Source organism: Spodoptera frugiperda, chromosome 25 (genome assembly GCF_023101765.2).
Source record: "Spodoptera frugiperda isolate SF20-4 chromosome 25, AGI-APGP_CSIRO_Sfru_2.0, whole genome shotgun sequence".
Classification (NCBI taxonomy): domain Eukaryota; kingdom Metazoa; phylum Arthropoda; class Insecta; order Lepidoptera; family Noctuidae; genus Spodoptera; species Spodoptera frugiperda.
In genome coordinates, this window is record NC_064236.1 from 4,477,989 (window position 1) to 4,502,995 (window position 25,007).

General features: G+C 35.3%; 1 protein-coding gene across 4 annotated transcripts in view; it reads left to right on the plus strand.

Moving 5' to 3' along the window:
- The window catches only part of LOC118268198 (transmembrane protein 198), a 30,790-nt gene that overhangs the window by 618 nt on the left and 5,165 nt on the right, over positions 1-25,007 (plus strand). For all 4 annotated transcript variants that reach the window (XM_035582564.2, XM_035582575.2, XM_035582584.2 and 1 more), the window contains exons 3-7: positions 1,702-1,933; positions 2,899-3,009; positions 4,331-4,482; positions 15,880-15,952; positions 23,780-23,871. In XM_035582564.2, the coding sequence (XP_035438457.1) occupies positions 1,750-1,933; positions 2,899-3,009; positions 4,331-4,482; positions 15,880-15,952; positions 23,780-23,871 (612 nt within the window). In that variant the 5' untranslated portion in view covers positions 1,702-1,749. The remainder of the gene's footprint in view (positions 1-1,701; positions 1,934-2,898; positions 3,010-4,330; positions 4,483-15,879; positions 15,953-23,779; positions 23,872-25,007) is intronic.

Genomic DNA, 25,007 nt, shown 5'->3' on the forward strand with positions numbered 1-25,007 from the left:
ACATGGACCATACATATTAGTCATTCTTTTTTTCGTCTAATTTTAATGCAATCTAAGCTTCAGTTTTATTTTATCTACAGATATTGCTTAAAGTTAAGTATAATAAAATTATGATCAAAAAATAATAATTCAGGTGTAATATTTACTTTTTATAATAATAAACAAGCACTAGATAATTATTAGCTATTTTAGTTTTTATCTGTAATTAATCACTTCTAAATTACAATCCACATCAATTTTTAGGATTGAAGAGGCACCACAAAAGGAATAGTTACTGAATTACTTCCCTGTAATGTAGGGAGCACTTTATCTAAATGTGACTAACATTCTCAATTAAATAGAATTTTGCAATAATTCCTACAAAATATAATATACTATCTATAAGGATAATGAAATATTTTATTAAAAATGCTCAAACATGCTCCTCCCATTTAATAATATTGACTTTATGAATAAAAAAATATTATAAATAATTGACACATTTTTTCAATAAAAGGATAATACTTTTTATATATCATTTTGGTTATATTATAAAAGGCAAAATGCATTTTTTTTCGATAAAAGAATATTTTTTTATATACCATTATGTAGGTTACATTTTGGTTCCATTGTACAGGCCAAAATATGTCTATACAAAATAACTTAACCAAGTAGCAGTGGCATAGTGTACCTTGGCCCCCATATAAATTGTTTTTCATATTGGGATCCCATTGAAAAAATTGTTTAGGGACCCCGGTATTCCAAGGGCCCCAATTTAATATGGCATATACACCGCTAGCTCCTCCCCTGCCATGATGATAATAAGAACAAGAATAATAGTTCCTATTCTTTACTAAATCCATTGTTATACGAACATGTATTTTTAACAAGGATTTAATACAATAATAAACCTTAAAGTAATACATAATAAAGTCTATTCTTATTTTATACTTGATCAGCATGAAGATCAGTAAAGTCATCTTCACTGATGAACAGCTTCTTCACACCCCTGTACTTATACTATATTACCTATATTATCAATATTACAAAAGTAGTACTGAAAATTTTAAAATAAAATTATTAGAAAAGAATTCAACTTTCTTGAGTCAAAAGGTTTTGTGTTAATAATACCTACTTTAAAAGTACAATGAAACCAATTGCCAATAGTTAGTCATAAAATAATATATTTTTTTTTATAAATCGAAAAATGCCTAGATAAGAAAATGGAGGATACAATTTTTCAGCTTTGGTAACACTAAAATGTTTTTGAGTGCAAAGATGATGAGTAATAAATGATGTCAGCTTTCAATATTGCACTATCAACCAAGGTCCTGTCTGAGCTGGCCAACCATTCAAAAATGTAATTGTTAGATAAAATAAAACTGAATAATTATTTAAAAAATATTTACTTTGTATGTTCAAATTGCTATTTAACTACATACTGTTGTTAAATACTCATTGTAGTAGGTATAGAAATTCTCTTGAACAGTAGGTACTTGAAACTGTTTTACACAGCCAAACTTCAACCAATGGCATGGAATCTATTTGTATCACCTCTATTTCAATACTATTTACTTCGACACTATGTAACACAAACAGTTGCTCATGATTTAGAACAATTTCAAAACTATTGATACAAACCAGTTTTCATGTATTTAGCTGAAGTGGTCTCAAGGTGATTTGCACCTACATGAGTGACCTCATAACACATTTCTTTTGCAGAACTCATACTGGTCAATTATTTTGTCAACTGTCAGTGAGTATTAAAAAATGTCATCAGTGGGACAACTAGTTCCTCAGGTGACGCGAAGCCCCCCGAACATGTCTGTCATTAAATTCAACGGACCCCACGTAGAGGGGTCCTTCTGCACGACAATCGATTACAACTATGACCCTGTCATCAGCGTGCTTTGCGCTATGTACATTGCCTTTGGGATTGTGTACACGCTGTTCGGTAAGTACATACTCGAGGACGTACAAGTACCTGCGTACTTTTGTGGGATGAATTGATACAAAACTTCTCAGTCTATCATAATATGGTTTCCTATCCTATGCACTTCAGCGCGAAGTGTTAGAACTCCTTAAAATAGATTAATATGTAAAACACAATCTTTAGTATTCACAGTCTGATAAGTAGCATTCATATTATCGTAAAGGCTCTTCAGATATGCATACGCAACTAATAATAGTTACTAACTTGTTTGGTTTGGTACTAAATTACCTGTTTTTCTATAAAAACACGAATTAAATTATTCTCACAATTATTATTCGTACAGTATAGTAAACTAAGACGAAGTTTTATTTATTCTGATTCACGGATATAACTAGTTAGTTACCTTTAAAACCAAACAACCAAAACCAGAAAAACGATTGTAATATTTCGTCCCAAACCGGATAATTGCTTGAAATAAACAAGGTTTTGTGGATAAAATATAAAATGATCACAATCGTCGTCGGCGCTTTAATTAAATAACTAGACGCGGAAAAAAAAACAACATTCAAAATATTAACTATCGTTTGTACGTTATGCACACAGTTAGTTACGTTCTAAAAACATTAAACTACGCTCCGGAGTGCGTACGCGCATATAACTGTTATCCCATTGTTATTTTCTACATTAATTTACGGGCGGTGCTTAATGAGCTCAAATATTATTGTTAATTTTTTTCGTTACTTTCATCCCATAAAAATAAAAGTCCCCGCTTGACAAATTGCATACACGTTTATCAAACAATGGATTGGAATGGAATACTCGAATGACTTTGTTGTAAGCCTATGTCCATCCGAATTCCACACATTTTCAGTCTATTGAACTAGCGTTATGCCATTTTTCCAGTGGGACGGTAGTGTTAGAATACTTTTGAATTTTTATTGTTAGTTACCCTTTGTGCCCACATGTTCAAAGGTTGTCTGTTTCAGGCTACCGTTGCTTCAAAGCAAGCATGTTTCTGACTGGCTTTACATTCGGCTCGGCTATCGTCTACCTTATCTGCCTCCAGGAGTATCTGATGCCTCCATATGGGAACGTTGGTGAGTAAATTATTATTGTGTTATAGTATATTTCATGATGTTTTAGCGAGTGGAGTTTTCAACGAAGACCGACGAAAGACTATTCTGTTCTCGCTAAAATGAGCAGCTAAGGAAAGGGATCTAACATCTATTTCATTTATTTTCGTAACCTTTTTAGACAATTTGAAAGTTTTCTTGCGATGATGGATCTACCTACACCTACGCAGTCGCCCTTAGCTATAGTCTATCCATTTCTTGAAGTAGGTAATAATATTCGGCAGGGAGTTAACAGTTTTATTGTTCTGTACAAAGTTTCTGCCTACGGTTTTGCCCGCATTACCGGAATTATTAGTATGTAATTGTTGCACTATGTGCTATTCTAGCAAGACTACTTGTGTATGTACCTCGGTGTCAATATAAATTGACAACCCTACTTTACCTGTTAAGGTATCCGGATCTGTTAAGTAGTTTTTGCGTAAAAGAGTACAAATATACATAGGTACATTCCTCACAAAGCTTTGTGTTTACAATCTAGCTTTTGCCAGTGACTTCACCCGCATAACGCGGATAAAGTGCAGTCCTTATGTTATTTCAGACTATAATCTGCCTTTGTTCCAAAATTAATTCCGGTCTGTTAAGTTGTTTGTAAAAGAGTACTTGTTTGTAATATCCACATATATCCTTCTAATTCTTTTAAGAATCCAGAATGAGTTGTATACAATGGGCGTTAGTGCAAAAACGAATCCATCTTCCATATAAAATTAAAAATACGTCTATCATCCATTTCAAAGACTTAAAATACAGCGTCAGACGTTATAAAGTTTTCAAAATAGTAAATTGGAATAATCTGGATCACCTAGAACGAGAAAAGCTTTTACCAACTTCGTTTTTCTTTTTTAAACTAGGTATCTAATTCTGCCGTAAAAGTGCTTAAGCCTGTTCGAGGAAATAAAACTCGAAACCGAAGAGTAAAAACAACTTCGTGCTAGCTCTTCCAATCCGATCCTGTTGTAATATTCCCGACGTAAAATTATTAACATTTCCAGGATCCATTAAACTACCTGGTACTAGTAACTAATAAGTTATTTAGCTGCTTTGTACCGAAGTAGCTTATGAACGAGTACCTACGTTCAGTTCAGCGGGTGCATTTATGTTAGAATGTATTAGTGGTAACAATGTCTTTACGTAACTACTTAAGTGTACTTACTGTTTCGAGTGCATTGCATTAATTAGAGCTTCCTATACCTATTAGGTGGATCAATACGCTTAGATCGGAAAGCCATGTATCGGTGTCGTAGCGACATCTGCTAATGAAGTAGCTCATTGTCTTAATGTTTGCTAGGTGTGGCTCTGTGCGCTGGGCTCCTGTTCGGGCTCATCACTATGCTGATCCAATACGTGGGCCTATTCATGACCGGCTTCCACACGGGTGTGCTGCTCGCTATCGCCGGGCTAGCCATCTACGACCATTTCCTGGATTCCCGCCCGACTACAGTAAGTATTTGCATATCCTCACTCGTTAATGTGTATTCTACCATACATTGTATGTGATCATATCGCGACCATGCCTATGTGGGTCACAATCACAATGCATACCTACCAATTTGAATGTGAGTGCAGTATCTATGTGATGGACGGTGACGGATAATATACGTTCTTACTTTGTCTCCAAATAATAGGTACGGTTACAATACAATGTAGCGATAACACAGTTTACTGGACTTCCTTGTTTCAAAACATGACTTTCATATTTAATTAGTAGAATAGAATATTGTCATCGTAACTAACTTAGCAGAAGTTTTGCCAATATTGAATACACCGATTGTACGACGAACGAGGATGTTAATATTTCGACTTTTATTGGTTAGTCGACCGACGTAGCGCGTCATCGAACTCATCGATTCGACGTAAAATGAATCATTATTATCTCGAGTCTGTATGTGCGAAGTGTGCGAACTCGACTGGTGTGACATACATTACCTACATGTAATCCGAAAGTTAAACAGAGTCGTCTACTTATTCACACTGGGGCCCAAACCAGACGGTCGTTTTACGTAATTGTTATTAATTTGGATGCCATTCAACCGGTGGCTTCTAAATTGTGACCGAGAAATAACGCTCTTATGATGCTTTTGAATAAATTAAACGGTCATACTTCGATATGTTATTGACACAATAAACATGCTTGTATTTGGTTGATTTTATTACCTACATCTGAACATCAGTATCTTGATCATCAGTGTGAGGGTATAAACACATTTCTGACTATAACGGCAATATGAACCTACTATTTTAAAATATTAATTTTCAGTAGCTAACCATATCAGGTACTGTATTAATTAGCTATATGGATAATATCACTCTGAAAGCAAACCACATAATTACGCGTCCACCTATTATACATGCACACCTATGTAATTACAGAGTACATACGTGATTACTAACACTGGAATTAGCAAGCAGTATACAATACATTACATGTATGACATAATTACTATATTATATGTAAACAAGTATTGATATTATAGAATAGTTATGCATCAATTAGATTTATGAAATGGTAAATTAATATCCTCGATGCTTTCAATAAATGTCACAATTCATTAACAGCATACACGGGGCTTATGAAGCCGTAATAATTGCAAATGGGCGCACTATTGAAATTGAATTCAATAGAAAACTGAAACTTCAACAACACTGGCTCCGTTAAAAATAGTTTTTTGTTTGTTATTTGTGAAATAAAATTTTGTATCGCAAACGAGTTCTCCTGGCTAACGACGTACCTCTCTGTTACTATTCACTTTGAAGTGTGGACTTTATATAGCGTTTGTGTTACTTCGCAGTGCATCTTATGTACGGTCAAAGATCTTGCAAACTTGCAAGCTTTTTAGAGAATATAGAACTAAGCGTTTTGGGGTGGAAACAAATCGTAATATTTGATTCGGGGAGGTATAGAAGTACTGTCAGCACAAAAGCAAGATGGATTTAGCAGATTATGACTGCGTTGCATGTGCGGAAACCGAACTCGAGGTCAGCTCTAGACTCGTATCGTTATTACTGTGAAGCTTGCATGCTGCAGTAGCACTTTGGTAGCAGTGTATCCGATTCAGTTTATACACATACATAGCTGCCTGCCTATGTACTTGTACAGCGGATTATAGGAACGTGAGTCAAGATTGGCACTTTCATCTTTATGTACCCAAAATCACCTGCCACCAGGCTGTATCTGATGAAGCCTAATAAATAAACAGTTGAGAATTTTACAGAGAGTGTATTTCAGTTACCGCTAAATATTACTACCTACGGGGTCTCTCATACAAAAATTGAGATCTTTTTGCCGTTTCCTATAGGTTATCTAGTCTATAGGTAGTACGTATGAAGTAAATACAGAGATAACCTATGCAATTCTTTGTGAGCGGATCCATCTCGCAGTTGGCAGCCGGTTTTTAATACCTCTGTTGTACTCGTAGTGATAAAAATTGACAAAGGCACGCAGCAGTCGCGTTGAAAGAATGAAATGAAAAATACTACAGGTATTTAATAAAGAGGTGTCGCTGGTATTATCGATATGTCTGCCTTATGAAAACATATGCTTGACCTTATTGGAAAATCCTGAAATAAAGCCAGGTGCGCGCAATAATAATATTATTTTCCAATTCCAGTATGACTTGATATATGTTGTTAGTGGCGTATATATTTTGAGGTTTTGAGGATTTCGGGAATAGTGTGAGTCATGGGGAAATATTAATTAAATAATATGTATGATTCATAAATATTATGTTACCGTGGTCGATGAGTATTTGTTTATGATTGATTTTACGTAAATTGAACTCGCGCTGATACCTACATGTGGACATATTTGTAACTAAATACACTTGAAACATAAAGCCTTATGTATCATGATTAAGTAAAACAGGATCACAATACTGATGGTAGATAGTTCAGTAATTCGCCGAACAATTTCATTAGTAGTATTGCAACTGGTTTGTTCTGAACGATATTGTTTCCAATAAAACAGTCGTTTGGTATGCACGTAACCTGTTGCACGGTTCCACGTTTCTGTTTGCCTACAATTTCAATCATCTACACCGGTAGAAGTACTTATTTCGCACACAGTGATAAATTCGTGTAGCAGTCGATAGGACCCGCTTCCCAGCCATTAAATCAATAGGATGCGCCGGGGCAGTAGTTGCATCTAACAATATAATCTGACCTCAATTGCATGCTCGGATGTGTTTTGCTCTCCGACGCATACACACCGCTATGCGCTCTCCAACTATTTACCTATATCGGTTGTCTATGTGCGTGATGAAATGACCGAGTTTCTTTTTAAATAAGTACAACACAGCCTACTGACGTTTGACCCTTGGTCATTTTTGCACAAGGCGCTTTCACGTCACTATTATGCTACGAGGACAAGTTTGCTAGAAATATCTGATTATAGTTGAATGTATACGTACGCACATACAAACAGACGTTGTAAAGCTATTAACTTTATATAAAATTCTTTATAACAACACCATTAAGGAATTTGCGGAATCACAATAAAGAAAATGTCTTTTATTTTATAATGCTCTCTCATGTCCGAGTGCTGGCCTTTAATCGGAAAAGTAAATCCCTTAGCAGGCAGCCCTCCGTTTTTACGTACGTCTAGACAATCGTTTCAATAGCCGGATAAAAGGATATTTCTCATGTTGTTGTTCTTTTATATTGTTTCATGTCCGTTTAGCATGAAAATACTAATGTTTTCTGCACAAATGAACGTAATCCCCATTGATATCGATTTATCTTTGAATGAAGATACCATCGTGTACAATGGACTCATTTCCGAAAGCGTTATAAAGACCCACAATGTTCCCGTGCGATCGTTTTTATGTGAGTCTCAACAGTCCTGTTTGGAAACCAGTTAAGTAACTAATCTTTACCGAGAATTTATGAAATAAGACCCGTTCCCTTTTGTTGAAGTCGTCCATTTACGCTTAACGGATTCTTCAATAAAACATATCGGTATGTGCGTATAAGTACATAATTGATTCAGATTAACGTTCTTAGGTACATATTAGTGAAAGTATTGTAATCAGTGTATAATTGTTAGAAACGAACGGGTAACGATAGAGTATAACATCGCTTGTAGGAGCAGAATTTCTTGTAACTTTTTTAAAAAATCAGCAATAAAACGCCTCCTGGTACTGACATACCTGATTTCTATAGATTTGATGGAAATATGGCGTTCCGAGTCTCAACAGCGTTACATATCTCGTCTCGACCCGATTCTTCACATACCTTTAACAGCGAATAGCTACGTATGAGATATACAATGTAGTTGTATCTGGAATTTAGAATCAGCTTCACATAAAAAAGTAGGTATTTGAGATATTTAAGGTTTGAAATTTTAAGACCACGGCTAACAATAAAACTGAATAATAATGAGGATATTTCTAATTAGACTTTAATGAACGACAATCTAGGTGAGCTAAGAATTACGTCAGTTATAAAAATAATAAGAAGCAGCCACCGCAACTAATCTATGTAAAATATAACTATAATAAGTATGCTAAAAGGCTTATATTTTCCAGAGGAAAAATACTTCCAATCAACTTAACGAAGCTTGCAATCCTTGCAAATAAGTTAAGCTGCTTGAAGGGTCACGACGTCAAAAGGAAAATATCAGTATTTTCCTATTTATTAAATTCAAAGTGATTTTGTAACTGACTTTTATATAAAAGCTAGTTTCCTATTCAAAAGCGTAGATTGCTCCGTCATTTCATATTCTAAATAGAGTAATTATTATTGCGGTCGCCTGCTCGTCGAAATATAACTGTATTTTATCATGTTTGTTTACTAAGACTTTTTTAATTTTTATGTAGAACGTACAACGTACACATGGTGCTACATATTGATATTACCTTTCGTTTGATGTTTTACATTCCATGTAACCGACCTTTGTATGGCAATGTTACTATAATGTTTTTCATTTACAAACAGTTAGTCAATAGCTATCAAAAATAAATAAAATTGGTTGACAAACAAAGGAGAAAATGCCATTGAACTGTCTGTGTTTTGTCTTTGCCTATTCGTTTAAAGACATAACAAACACGTTCGTTGTCCCGAAAGCGTAGGCTGAGTTGTAATACCGTAGAAAATACTCTACTAGCCCTGGGCAAAGGTGGGCGAGACGGTTGTCATGCCACCGGGCACCGGTCGTAAATCCAGACTACATATACATATAGGTATATGCTACTATTGAAAAGCAATTTTTTCCAACGGAATACACAGCGGGCCGGCGTGCTAAGTAATCGAATTTGTGGCGAATGAAATCATGCAAATAAAGATAAATTCATTTCATCGCCGAAACCTGAAAGCACTTAATTGTACATGTTTAACGTTTGTTACAATTGTTACATTTCATTCGTATAATTATAATCTGATGTGCTTTTCACTTGATGCACTCCATCCCGCTAATAACACTGAATAAATAATGAGCCAATACTCAATACAACTGGTTAATAATTCGACGAGCTGAATGTGTGATTTCAGTGAATAAATTAAATGGTGAGAATTTCGGCTGAGTATGCAATAACTGAGCTTTAAATACTTAATCAATTCAATATTACTTTACTGTCTGTTACTTATTTCTGAGTAGTAAGTTCATTTGGTATGAAAAAGCGATGGAGCCATTAAGCCATGGATTTAAAAATAGATACAAATGTTTTCCCCATCATAGTCTACAGCTGTTATATTTCCAAGCTAAAAAATAAATTCAAAACGGAGTGAATGGTCAGTCATGGCCTGAAATTTCCAAATAAAGCCATACATATTTTAGTTTGTTTGAAAAGCACCAATTACCTATTCGTACGTTAACGGCTGCCTGAAGATTATGGTGTTTTTCCACCAGCGATGTGCTATGTTACGTTGCTGTGGATGCGTTTGGCTTCCACCAATCATATTCATTGGTATACATAGCTTAGCACTGGTGGAAACGGACTCACCCAAGCTATGTTTTTTATATGGAAAAATGCGTGCTATGGATCTGTGCTATGAATGGCTTCCCTACTATCGTATCGATACATCGCATACTCAAGCTGCGCATCTTCATCGCAACGCTACATAGCTTAGTAGCAGTTGAAACGGTCACATAGTTTCACAGCTTAGATATTACAATTTCGTAGAATAGCTACATAGCACATTTCTAGTGGAAAAACACCATTATATTGGAAAAGCCCGTTACTAACCAATAATCAATTACGTATTCTGTTTACCTTTGAAACTATTGACAGAATAGAATTGTTGTTACACCAGGAATGATGTAGAATTTATTTCACCAAATGCTAATGGATGTCTGTAATGCATTGCACTTTAGAAGAGTTTCCAGTAAGAGGATTACATTTCCATTACCCTGACCTAAACTCTTGAATGTACTATGTTAATCATATATTTGCTTTTACTATAAAATCCATTAAAGCATCAGGGATCCGTCTAGTTGAGTTCTTTGTTTCTTTGTCGCGTGGCAGTTTAAAGTGGTCCGCTTATAGACAATTTAAGTTTATATTATTCACGAATGCGTCTTCGTAAGTGGAACACAAGTCGTTCAACGGGCGGCAACTCGTACGTGGGTGCTTAAAAATTAAATGCAGAAAAGGAAAGTCCAGTAATTGCTAGGGGAAATGCATTTTAAATAAACACATGAGGTTCCATTGGATTACGACGGTGGAACCGTTCAATCACAAGTCTTGTTTACTTCACTTACTGCTTCGTTCGCATTCGCCTGTTTATTTTTGCAGGCTCCGTGCATCCCTTGTTATCCTTATTCACTTACATACACGGGAACACTTCAATTTACTCACTGGAAGAGTACATACGTTTGTTGGCTCAGTTCTAATTAAGCAGATACAACGTTAATCGTATTGCGAAATTTCGTTTTAACTGTTTATTTTCTCGAAAAGCTCTGCGAATGGATGGACTACTGAAATGTTTGTCACAAAAGGCTTTATTTTTGCTAACCCAGTTTTAAACATTTCCTAGTTTTAGTTTGTAACGTTTGAATGCATATGAAGTTTGTTCAGTATTTTTTAATAAAAAACTCTGTTAGCGTACACGTTGTATCCAAATACTGATGTCGGATACAAGTTTACATAAACGAATATCTCGAACGAATTCAAAGCACAAAACAAATAAATTTCATTCATATTGCAATTCGACGAACTGTAAATGAAAAAATATGTAACTGCAAAAATACGGAATAAAATTTTATTTGATGTTTTCAAACATACATGAGAATGTTTTGATTAAAAAGCAGTATAAAATATTTTTTATTTCAAATTTTATAAGTACTGCTTTTTAATTTGGTTGACCGAATATGAGTTTATATGTTGCATAAAAGGAATAAATATGTCAGACCTGGTATTAAGGTTTATCAATTAACTTGGGTGAAAGTGAAGCTAGCGACAGTGAAATCCGAGTGATGATTTATTAATGAACACGTCTTAGCGACGCGACTTGTCGGATACACAAATGTGCAGGCGAAAGTATTTACAAGCTATTGCGATTGTACACATCTATCATTGTACTCGATAGGATTACTCGCAACACACGAAAAACTCACAAATGGACTGATGTAGTTACCTAAGTGCCTGGGACAAAGAAAATGGGCACAGTAAGCCGGGGGTCCTCTTATATCGATTGGTCAGCTAATCTTTAAACCTGATTTGCTTTGAACCAATTATGTCAATTACAATGAATTGTATGTCATCAGGATTGGGAGGGAAGCAATCAAATGCAATTTTGCAATTCAGTGACATGTCCCAGTCAAGTGGGTTGTTAGCCGCACTTGGTAACTGATCCGACACACAGCGACAGACTGGTTAAGATTTGTTAGAGCTGAGAATTGAGAAGTCAAGAGTTCTTGTACCAATCACTATTGCTAAGAGCACATGTTCGTGTGTTTTGAATTCGGGTAGGTAGTTACATAACCATAGTGGTTTCATCTAGTTCTAGAAACGAGTTATGTGTCGACACCGACACAGTGATAGCGTATAGATTAAAGTGCTCCAAGTTTATTAAACTGTCAAGCGCGTTGTATTCCAAAAAAGTCAATGCAACTTGTCCTGGACGCGGAAATTGTAACACACAATTGTACACACGCGACGTGGAACGTCACAATAACAAAGTTATGAGCTGATGGCTCCATTTGTGTCAGTCAGAAAACAAAAGTTGTTAAAGGTCATTACAGTGTGCCCATCGAGTGTGGGTGATTGTTGTGATGTACAACATACGCTATGTGTGTTTTGCTCAGGGTTCAAAACAATTTTCAATGTACCTACATTTGCACAGCGATTTCATTGTTATTACTGTACATAGTAAAAATATTTCAATGAACATGTTTGTTTTGGATAACAAAATCGAGTTTAAGTTTTATATTCAAGTCTCAATTAATTGCATTCGTATGCTTTTGTAAATGGTACTGACATTTTCTGGAAATAGAGAATGTTCAATATTGGTAACAGCCCTGTCGGCTTTGTATTGATAGATCGCGGATACCATATTAATCACTTAGCTATGCAAGCATTGGTTATCAGCGTACGGTTTGTGCCCGTACACAATTTCAATCCCTTAGTTCATCAAACAATAGCTTTGTAAAACGGGGTGGTTCTATTTTTAGCCGGCGTCGCTGCGTGCTTTTTTTAACGTCGCTCTGCGAATTAAAAAAGATTTCTTGTACAATATTCTTTCCTGTTTCTTTAGTTAGTTCATATAATATAATAATGGCTTGTTAGTTCTTTTTACTTAACTAATTACTTAACCTCTAGGTATGTCTTAATGAGGAAATATCCTGTTTCTGTTTAAGAATCTTATATTCTACACATTGTATAGGTTTGTTAGCCGTAACATGTCTACTTTTATGTCAGTATACAATGCTGTTTTTACTTTCAACACCAGTCTGATCGATATGTATACGAAATGGATATATGGTATCATGCATATTTTCTATTTATTAATGTCATTTGAACCGTGATGGACAGGCTTGACATTAAGGTGACGACATTAGCATCTTTAATGTCACACCCTGCCATTATCAGATCTAAAAATGTATGTTTAAACTTAAAATTACTCTGTAGGAGATAAATATTAAATTAAACTTAGAGGAGATACGGATCATGTGACTTAGCGCGCTCAGACAGTTTTAGAATAGCTTAATTGAAAGGAATAATTATTAGGGCGGTGCGGTTGTGAAGCGCTTACATTGTTTTGGTTCGATTTCCGAAACCTACCTTCTACTCTTATACTTACTTACTTATACCTTTTTTTTTTTGTTATTTAAAGTTTAAATTGTGTTTGTTTAAACGTCTTAATCTCCAAAAGTACAGGTTCGAATAGAATTTTTTTTTTTGAGTTGGATAGTCCTTTTATTGAAGAAGGCTATGAGCCGAGTAGAGCGGGTGAAACCACACGGGAGTAGCTAGTTATGTTATTTGTAACTATTGTACTAAGGCTTTACATAAAAAGTACCCTTAACCGACGAGCTTGCATAAAAGAGGTATATAAGATTCGTTGCAATTGGCGGTCTATTGACCCTGCCTACCCCTATGGGAGACAGGCGCGAAGTTATGTATGTACTAAGGCTTCTAGTTCAGGATGTGAATGTGTGATATTTGCGTATGTCACTACATTGTAGGATTTGTAGGAGAAAGTCTTAGCGCGTGTGATCAGATTAAGAACTAATCAAGATAGGTAGTCAGATCAAGTGAAAATAACAGGGTTCGTACGATATATATATCAGTGATATATATCCGATGTTATAATTCAATGACTTTTTTGTGATATATAATTATCAATTTTCCCTGATCTAGAAGAAAAATTCATTTGTCTCATTTTAAGTACTTACCTCAAGAAATAAACCATTAAAACATTTAAGTTTTGTTAAAGATTATGTTTAGGTATGTAAATAAAACATGAAAAAATATATGTAAATAGTACTATTATATAAAATTCAACATAGTGTTCATATAAAACGGACGTATATCAAACTCGATATACATAGATCGGTTATAAATCATAAATATCCAATATTTTGATATTTATAATAAATATCGGATGTTTTCGAATACTGGAAACTTGTCTAATTGATTGATCTATCAACATAAATGCTGTGACAATAATTTAATTTTGATATAAGACCAATAACAGCTAGCTACGTCACAAACATTAACTACACTATCGCTCAAAATTATTTGCCCACCCTAAAAAATGAGTGTATTTGGGGTTAGGAAATAAATTAAAAACTTTTGATGAATAGTATTTATTTTTTATTTAAATCTAAATAAAAATTAGCAAAAAAAGATTTAAAATTATAACATTAACATTAAATTTTTGACTCATCAATGTATCCACCCTTATTTTTAATTACTGCTTCACAAAGTTTCGGCATTCTATTTAGCAATTTAGATAAAGTTTCCCCTGAAATTTTATTCCATTCTGATTGTAAAATATCCCACAAATGTTTGCTAGAAGTTGGACAAATTTTTCGCACGTTTCTGTCGAGTTCATCCCATAAGAGCTCAATTGGGTTGAGATCAGGGGACTGCGGTGGCCAAACCATAACATTAAGCATCCCTTCAGCTGATAATTTATCCAAATATTCTTTACACAGCTTGGAAGTGTGTTTGGGGTCATTGTCGTGCTGAAATGTGAATTTGCCTCGAAAAATACGCAGTCCAGATGGCAACATTTCATTTTCAAGGATATCCCGGTACAGCTCCTTCCTCATTACTCCTTGGATTCTGCAAATATTTCCAATGTTATCTCCGCCAAAACAGCCCCACACCATTACAGAGCCGCCCCCATGTTTGACGGTAGGCACTAAACATTGGTCTAATGTCCGTTCTCCTGCTGACCTCCGCACAAAGACTCTTCGCCTCGAACCGAAAACTTCGAATTTCGACTCGTCACTCCACAAAACTTTTTTCCATTCTTCAAGTGTCCAATTTTTGTGTTGTTGTGCCCATTCCAATCGCTTCTTCTTATTGACGGCGCGTAATAACGGTTTTCTTACTGCAACACGGCCATGAAGGTCTGCTTCTTGAAGTCTTCGTTTGACGGTTGATACACTGAGGGGCTTAAATCGTTCCACATTCACTTCCGCTGCTATTTCCGGTGCAGTAAGGCGTCTATTACGTTTGCTGGTAATCACGATCTTCCTATCTTCAGCCGAAGTCGTGGCTCTGGGTCTTCCACTACGTGTTTTATTTCTAACACTTTCAGAAGTCTTAAATTTCTTCACGTTGTAGTCAACTGTTCTTCTTGGCACTTTAAGTTCCTGCGAAATTTGGCGATTACTTTTGCCATTATTATGATAAGCAATTATTGTAGCACGCATTTCAATTGAAAGTTCTTTCGTTTTCGGCATATTAAGAAATTACACAAGAAAATTCTGAAACAATACCACGTCGCAGGCAGCGAAAATTTTAAATATTGTTTTCTCCGCAAAAGCTAAAGATAAACTAAAAATTCGACACATTCCTTATTAAATTGCAGTACAGTTATCCGGTAATAAAAAAAATATTTAAAGATTTGGTTACCTACTTCGGAAAATCCCACCCGAAATTGGTACATGATATTTGCGTTAGGTACACATGGACTCTTCTTCCAAGAAATTAATTATATTTTATAACCACATCTACAAAATTTTTGTACACACATACTTGCAGTATCAACTAAAGATATAATAAAATAAATTTACAAGAAAAATGTGTCTATAAATACGGAAAATCCAAGAATATCTGGGTGGGCAAATACTTTTGAGCGGTAGTGTACCTCTTTTCATCATATTCACGTATTTGTTATGGTACATACAAGTGCACATGTCCTAAACTAATAATATTTCGTTTGTTTCAGTACTGGCTCTGTGTAGTGGTTTTGCTCTGTTCAGGCATATTCTTCGCTGTCATCAACCTGTATTGGAAGAAAGGTAAGGCCGCTATCTTATCTCAACTGATAACTATGTGATAGTAATGTCAGCCATACAAGTCGTATAATAACTATTTATTTAATATGTATGTAACTCTTGTCACAAATGTAATCTTGATGGACGCGGTCAATGAACGTTCAATCCCCATACCCCGCATAAGTGATCCTAAAAGCAGGAAGTATCCGCTGGAAATTCACCCTGCATTCAGCTGACCTGTGTCTATAGAGCCGACGATGGTTAATCCGAATCATATTTACCTTCAAAGGGTTTGCAGATGCAAGCGAAATGCGGGCCTGTTAGTCTTCACTCTAGGAACACAGATTAATCCTATGGCTTACTACGGATATTGTACATTGTAACTATTGTAAGCTGGTTCAAAGCCGAGTGGTGAATTTCGAGATTGAAGTCTGTCAGTTTCAATATCCTGTGCAGTATATGTATTCATCTATTGTGTTGCACGTTCGTCGTAGGTCTTTGAGATATAGAGCATTGATAAATGGAACGTAGCTACATCATAATACCTTTATACCTATATCAAAATACAGCATGAAATAATAGCACTGTATCGCCGTCTAACTCACAACAGTGCCAAGTAACAGGTCGTACAATAAATTAAATGTTTAATTTTACTAATTAATGCTTTGCCACGTCGACCCGTCTATCAGATTCACGACATTTCTTTTCCACTTTGTAAACGTCTACCTTTCAACATTTTACAATTTTCTTCAATTCACTTAGATTTTCTTACATTTATGCAAGTATATTTCATAGAAAAGTATGAAAGGATCCTTGAAGACGTTTGCTAAGTTATTAAGTTAGTAGAATATTGCATTTTCTGCAATATTGTTCTCATATAATGCACTTACCTATTTTCTGAAGCTTCTTGTTGTTCTTGGGACGGCGCTCTTGGCTCAGTAACTAAAGGTTGTGTTACTATTGAAGTGGTTTTCTATCATAGTAGTTTTTAACTCCATTATTACCTACTTCGTTTCTTGGCTACCGAGTGAAATCGGTCACTCGGCATTGGTATAAAAACATGGTCGGCGACCTACGAGTAGAAAGGTATTGGTGAACGAATTTAATGAACAATGGCCCTTTGGATCACGAGTGTCACGACTACTTCTACGTGAAACATACACAAATCGGTTTAACTCCCTTTTAGTCCCTAAAGGCACGGTACAAAGAATTCTGGTTGGTATTGGATAAAAGGTCAAAATTGGTTAAATTCAATACTTTTTCAGAGCATGTAAGGATTACAGGTATTCGTTATGTATGAGAAATGGAGAACCGAGTATTTTCACTGTATAGCTAATCCCGTGAAAGTGGAACTTTATCCCTGTAGTCCGAGCTATTTAAACTATACCATGGTATCGATCCGTTTAAAATGCAGCACTTAAAGCGGACTTAGAAGAGATATGTTTTTTTCTGGATTAGAAATTACTTTAGCACTTCATTTTAATCAACTATGTAGCAGGTAGACGATTCAGGAACACATATCGGCAGCACTATTACATGTGTTTGTGGGAAACGGAACCCATACATATTTACTCATTATCGTTTATTGTACTGACAAATTTGGCATTAAAATACTGCTACATATTCAATTATGTGGCTTAAGCCCTTTTAATTAAGAATCCCTTTCATGCATTTCGGATTACACGCTAATAGTATTATGTGGTCATATCGATATTTTGCTGACGGGAATATGGCCCGCGAATTGATTACATTATCTGTATATAGCACCAGAACGAGGATGTGGAAATTCTATAATTATATTCCGATTGTCTCTGTAATAGTATCTGCTGAGAGGCATGTTGATTAAGTTGCGCGCGTCAATCGATTGGTACGTATTACAATATTATAAATTGCGCTTGCTGCGGTTTGTAGTCTCAGGTGAGCCTCGTTCCAACTTGTAGTGACATGGCGAGGCTGTCGAGGCGGCCTGGTGACCGCCTTCTGTCAGGCCAGCCTTAAGAGATGTCACAAGAATAAATACAGCAACGGAAAAACTATGTTATGAAAGTGGAATAAATTCAATAGCATTTTATTGAAGTGGCGTAAATTCGATTTTATAGAAAGATTGAATTCTTGACTTCATCTCCAGCGGCCTTCAGTGCACTAGAAATGCAATAAACTGTCTTCCTATTGGACGTTGATGGAGGTTAATTTCCTAGTCCTTCAGGTTTATGTTAAATTATTGTCAATATGAAGGTCTAAGTTGATTTATGAAGCTGTTTCTACGAATCACAGCGGATTCAGCCTGCTAGAACTAAATTATTCAGGGGTAAAACTGTTTCGTCCTTTGTTGATTTCGTTCTATGCCAAAATAAGAGTGTCTGCACAAGTATGTCAATGGAAATGAAATGTAATTTCCTTTACGGGAACTCACTTGCACTTGTTAATTTTCTCTTTTAGTTTCGACTCAATAATGAGTCATGATCCAAATTGAATTCTAGTTAACTGTTTCATAAAACTGCTATTAAAATCAACATCGAGTATATTGTTGAAGTAATAAAAACAACGGCAATATGAAAACAAAACAACAACAGAGTATCGATTGTAAATGCAATTACAAATTGCTGTTTCAATTAAAAATTAAGATGAATTCAGTAACCACTCTGGTGTTTCATGGAAAGGAAAAAGCAGGCGGAACCAATCGTTTCATATTTAATGTATTAATCATTACTTGTTCTAGGAAACGTGCTGTATCGCTTTGTTTCTAGCATTGTTAAGAACTGGAACGAGACGGTATCAATTAAACTTATATTAATGGAGCAAACTCGTCTATATTCAATATAATATTTATCATGCAAGCTTACTTTGTTCTCGTTACCAGAGGTATAATGAAAGCCTCGTGATTCTGTCGATATTTGTGGGACGCGATGCTAACGTATTTTGTTTCCAAATGCCGGACAAAGCTAGTATGCTGTCCATTGAATAGTTTGTGTGTAATTAGCTAACACATGTTTCAGCTTTCACTTTTGTTAAGTGTCATCGACATACTATTGCTACCTATGTTACAAAGGCTTCGTATTTTATCCTTATGCATTTCATGGTCCATTTAATGAGAAAGGTTACTTGATTTGGCTGATTGGCTCGTAACATCATCCGCCTGTTTCTAGTGGAGTGTTTAGTCAACTGTATTTAGTTCAGTGCAGTGCAGTGCAAAGATGAAAATGCATTTTGTAGTTACCTGTGGTCCCCCGAGAAATGTTCACTCAGACAGATTTCAGATAGGGTATTTATTTGTACTTAGTGTGGAACAGCCCTCGATCTCATAAACGTGAGTGTTTCGCAAACTGTGTCTTGTAGCGGAAACTTTGTGAGTAAATACTTGTAGGAAAAGATTTCATTCCAGTGTACTTTACGAGTATCAGATACGAGTTGTGGAACCATTGGTATTATGTTTGAAGTTTATTAGTGTGTTGATTTATTGTAAACTTTGTTATGGAAACTTGGCTCGGGGAAAAATTTGATGTATACACAATTACTAATGATAAATCAAGGTTGGATTTAGATATTTAGATATGTCCCGGACCACAATAGGTTGGAGTCCTGTTACTTAGGATTAGAATTAATAACACAGCTGACAAAAGGTGTCTGTAGGTACTGTAAACCTTTGTCAACCCCTTTAAGCCGCCTCTGAACTTTTCCAGGTGTGATCGTATTATGTACCTGGAAAAATACTCCTTGTATAATGTTATTATTGGAAATCTGTTATTTTTAAAGCACGAGGGCGTAACTACTTGGAGCACCCCTTCACATATTTTTTTCCTTGGAAAAATACTAAACATTTTAACGTAAATAGATACATATACCTCACTCCTCACTATAAGGAGTATCGATCGCCCATCCTCTTTGTTTTAAAAAAATCTTCATTTCCCTCGGACGGTGTATACCTATCGCTAGCATTTCTTTATAATTGATTCATGGGAGTAATTTATTTAAAAGTAAGTACGATACCTTTTAACAAGATGAGAAAATTGATGTGGTAAGAACGTATTGAAAAGCAAGAGAGAAGCCATGTAAATAATAACTTATTTAATTATTAAAATTGCGAAGGATTTTTTTTATGATTTCTGTTAAAAGCTTCATTTTAATGCCCTATTTGATTTGACCTATTGAAATATTTATTTAGAAATCAATAGGTTATAGAAAACTGGCACAGATTACAGTCGGCCAATTAATGGCTTTCAAAGATAGAAATAGAACAAAATTGTAGAGAATCGAAGCCTTTCAGATGAAAGTATGAAAGGGAGTACCTATTAGTAGCCCTTTCATAGAACGTCGAACCTCGGGACAGTTATGATGTTGTAGGGTTTGAAAAAATTACTGTTTGTCAATGATAAACGTAAGTCAATCGGCAGTGTAGGTTTACATGTACATATATAGCTATATGTTGGAGATAATTTCACTTCTGAGAAAATAGAAATTGGTGTCATTGGCTCATTGACTGTTTGAATACAATATTTGGGTTTGAAAAACTTGAATATTACAAAATGTGGTTCGAGTACAAATGGTGCCTTTCACCCTTAGGTAGGGCAGTCACAAAGGTACTACTATCCTGACACTTTTTGTGTCATCCATATTCATCAATCTCTTGTGATGCGATGCTTGCGGGCTCTTTTAATTTTCTGCTTTTTGTGTCAATATTGTAGTGGGGTATGAGGACTATGTTCTATTAATGCAATCTTTTATGAGGCTATGTTGTCTCCCTTTGATGTTTAACGGTCTCAAACTAAGGTTCGAGAATGAAACTTAATATTCAAAGTGCACTTCGTCTAATAAATTCTATGAACCACCCATTTGGTTTAATTGAAAATTGCCTTTTCTATTTTAAAATGTTCCATATGCGGATGCTGGAATGACGTCCAGTGCACGGTTTTAGATTCGCCCCCACAAGGGAGGAACTAATTATATAACCGGCGATAAGTGGGTGTCCAATTACCGCTACGGGGTATAACGGACGTGGAATTATATTTTGTGTGTGGTATATGTCATACTCTGCAAGTTTAGATAACATTCATGCGAGGTAAACTGTTTATCTATTGTAGGCACGTTAGCTTCAATCGACGAACAATAAGTCTAGTCTAGTGTATTGTCGGTCACAACTCATACTGAAAGTCGGGATACCATTCACTCGAGATAAACTACGCTTCGGTTTAATTTGTAATACCGTGGGCTGAGATTTTCTTACTAATTATATTATGAGTTACATTACATACAAGCTTCCACTACGTATATTATTATTATTGTGGTTCCTGGTCGTTTTTAATTCATTATGGATTGGTACTCGTGTAAGTATTGGCTTTACCGTTGCAGTGAATATGTAGGTACTTAATGGGTCTTCTAATTAATTACTCTGTAAAGATCGAGGCCTTTTTCTTTCAAGTTCTTTCGATCCTTATATAATAGAGTCAAATAACAAGTTGTTTGACACGACGACAATTAAATAAGTTAATAATCTTTTGACTTTGTAACATAAACTTTGTCTTAATTGTAATGAGTGCGTTTGAAGTGGTGGAAACAATGTGAAGAGTAGCGTGAAACTTATTGGTTCAGAGATCCGTTAGTTGATTGGTACCTAATGTTATTTATTTTATTACTTATTGTTAGTATTTTTCTTTCGTGCTTTTCGATTCTGTAGTGTGAAGATGTGTAGTACATCTGGGTTTGACTTGTGGCGGTTCTGTAGGAATTTCCCAAATCTGACTGAGTCATGTTTTGATGTTTGTAATCACGTTCAACTTCGCTTTTTAATCCCTAAAAGAAGGGTGTTATTTGTGTTTTGGCACCGAATCATTGAACCGATTTGAGTACGATTTTTTGCTTTCGGCTTCGGCTTTGTTCATCACGGTGGTTCTTTACAGTTTCCTGAAAAACAGATTATCAGTGTTAAGAAGGCTTCTTTAAACTGATACTTCCCATACTTCAGTCAGAATTATTATGAAGGTTTATTTTAATATCTAAATACGATTTGAAAGACGTGTCGTTAAACTGTTACATTTTGCATTCGATCGATTCAGTTTATCAAATCTCCTTGTGACAGTTGGAAAGGAAACTCGAGTTAAATCATGGAGTAGTTCGATAATGAGATAATTTCCGTTCTCTACAGTTTCTAGCTTATCATTAATTGACTGACGGGTTAGGCAAACATTTGAACATCAAACCTAACGATTGAATTAAGTCAAGTATAAATGGATCCGTCGGAGCTTCTTGAACTTCGTTGGTATCACATTGTGGATACTAAGATTGATTATAAGGAAAATCTGTATTTATCTTTTGCTAGGAAAAAACGGTAGTTATTTTTAATTTTCTCTGGAAAATCTCTTGAAAGGAATCAATAGCGAAGATTCCATGTTAAAATTATAATGTTCTTTGTATCGAGGTAATTTTTTTTTCTTAAACAGCTTAAGTCTTAAAGTCGTTTTTTTATGGGGCGTTGATGTTTTTTCTTTCCCGTAAATAGGTTAAGTATTAACTTGATTCGATGGGATGTCGATATTTTAGTAAATTGGACGTCATCGCGACGGTTGCTGGGCACGGTGGTGGAAAATTTCGACAGTTTTCTGTCTACGTTTCGCAATGGGTTAATTAAATTGTTTGTCAAACTATAACATTTATGATTAAACTCCTCGAGTGTTTGGGTTTCCGACGTAGTTATGTCATTTCGGTATTTGTATCTATTAATGTAATAAATCTTGTTGGGTTGAAGAACCTGAATTAATAATAGGATTAAAAAAAAAGTATGCTTGGTTTTAAAGCCTGGTTCAGAATTGAGGTTTGAGGTTACAGTACCTAGGTACCTACATACTTGATGTATATTTACTTTATGGTATGCTAAAATCTGGCTGCGACAGATGTCTGTTGAATACTTAGTTAAAACCGCAGCAGGGGTGACATACATACTAATATCTAATGAAATCAGGTACGGTACTTGATTTCGTATGTTATGCATAGGATAGGCGGGTTTTGTTTACTTTTTAATCTTTTGTTTTGAATATTTTCTATGTAATAAGTAAGTACTTACATAGAATCTTTTATTGTCTGAAACCTTAACGAGGTTGTCGATGTATGTTCTAAATCTTAATCAAATTCCGTTGAATGTTACATACCACGTTTGTCTGCCCTTCGCGACTAACTACGGATAATATGAAATTCTTTCTCGATATTAATGTGGTCGACACACCCATTGATTTGTGTCGACTTCTGTACACATAATATATTATATATACTTACGCGTATATTTTATCTTAAACACATCATATATCGAGAGCTCGTGTCCACTGCTGGAATAAAGGCCTTGTTTAGATAGAAGTGTTCGCCATAATCCCCACGTTTAGCAGGTGGCTTGGAGATGACAGTTTATAAGCTCAGTACCTTTAGTAAAAGTTTGCTTTACGTTTAACGAAATCGAAATGAGAGCGCGATTGGCGCTCCGATTGGCCGTCTCGAGTGAACCAACCAATCAGAATGCCGAACGCGCTTTCGTTTTGATCTGGTTAAACGTAAACCCGTACTAAGGTCCCAGGTATACCTGGTTTATCTTGGCTCCTGGCTATAGCTAAGAGCGCTTTTGCCTGGTCTCTGTTAAAGGTGTAGCCATTTAATCAGTTTTTATGATACCCACGAAAAGAGTAGAGATGGTAACAAATATATTATACTCTGCCGCCACCACTTTGCTTAAACAACATCTAAAAATATCCCGCAGAAGATTCAATAATACACAAATGTAATCCAATTCTTAGGCCTAGCAGTGACTGCAGCTATCGCGTCCTTTTACTGATTACTTTCATGAATATTAACGATGTGTTCTCCCTGTTTCAGTGCTTACAATCTTCGGCACGAGCGTGTATGGGGGCGCTGTAATCGCGACCTCCCTCGACTACTTCTTTGAGCGAATGATGATGCTTAAGTGGGTCAGTAGCTTTATATTTTATTTATTTACGTAATTGAGTAAATTGTCTCAAATGGTATAATTGTGTAGAATGAAGTTGTTGGGAGTTGGAGGTCATAGTTCTTGTTTAAGGGTTGTCTAATAGACGTGGTATTTATATGAAATTATAGTAAGCTTTTGTCAGAGTTATTGATTTATTTCTTACATTTAGTGTTTCTAAAATGTTTGTTAATATCTTCTTTTGGCATAATTGGCAAATAGACATAAATTCTATTTTTTGCAAAATATTCGTTCTCATTATGATATAATATTGCGAATACGAATGCAAATGGCCACGCAATCAACCACAAATTTAAAAATAAGTTAACACATGACATATTACACAAGTTGATTCTATTTGCATTTAAACCAAACTCTTGCTTAAGCAATTATTGTTAAGTGCTAAAAATAACTACATACTTATCTTATGTACCTAGTTGTATGTGTATATGTTCTTTGACTATACGGGTCAAGCCAGTACCATAAATAATGTCAATTCTTACTTAGTAGTGAATCACGGTGAAGTACCTACCTATATCATTGTGATTGATTGGTTTTTAACGGCGGAACAGATAGGGATAGTTTATTATATCCTTTTAATTTAATTACAAGGGGTGTTGCTATTCTTGAGGTATGTTTTCTTAGGGTTTTCAAATTAGTTACTTGTAGTAATGATATAGAGTTTTAATATGGGATTTATAAAAGGTGAACAGATGACTTGATAAAGTAATTATTATGTTATTGGCTTACTCACGTAACTGTTTGACGAGGAACTCGATTACTTTCAAACCATGCTAGAAGTTCATATTCAAGGCTTACATTTGTAAGCCGATAACATAGGTCACAGAGTGAGAATCATCTGGATGCAAGTCCTATAAGAACCAGCTGATCTGAAAGTCGGTGGGGGCGGCTTATGTTCCGTAATGAACATTTGTGACTGTTCAACAGATGATGAGTGGTTGACATAATAATGATCTAGTTTGAAATAGAGATTAGCTGTAGTGTGTTAAGAGGTCCATCTGTGGTCGGAAACAGGCTGATTTTGTGTGGTTATGGTGTTGGTGGTGTAAATTTAGGTTCCGTGTGAACTTAATAGTTAATTTGCTTACTTACTTTTAA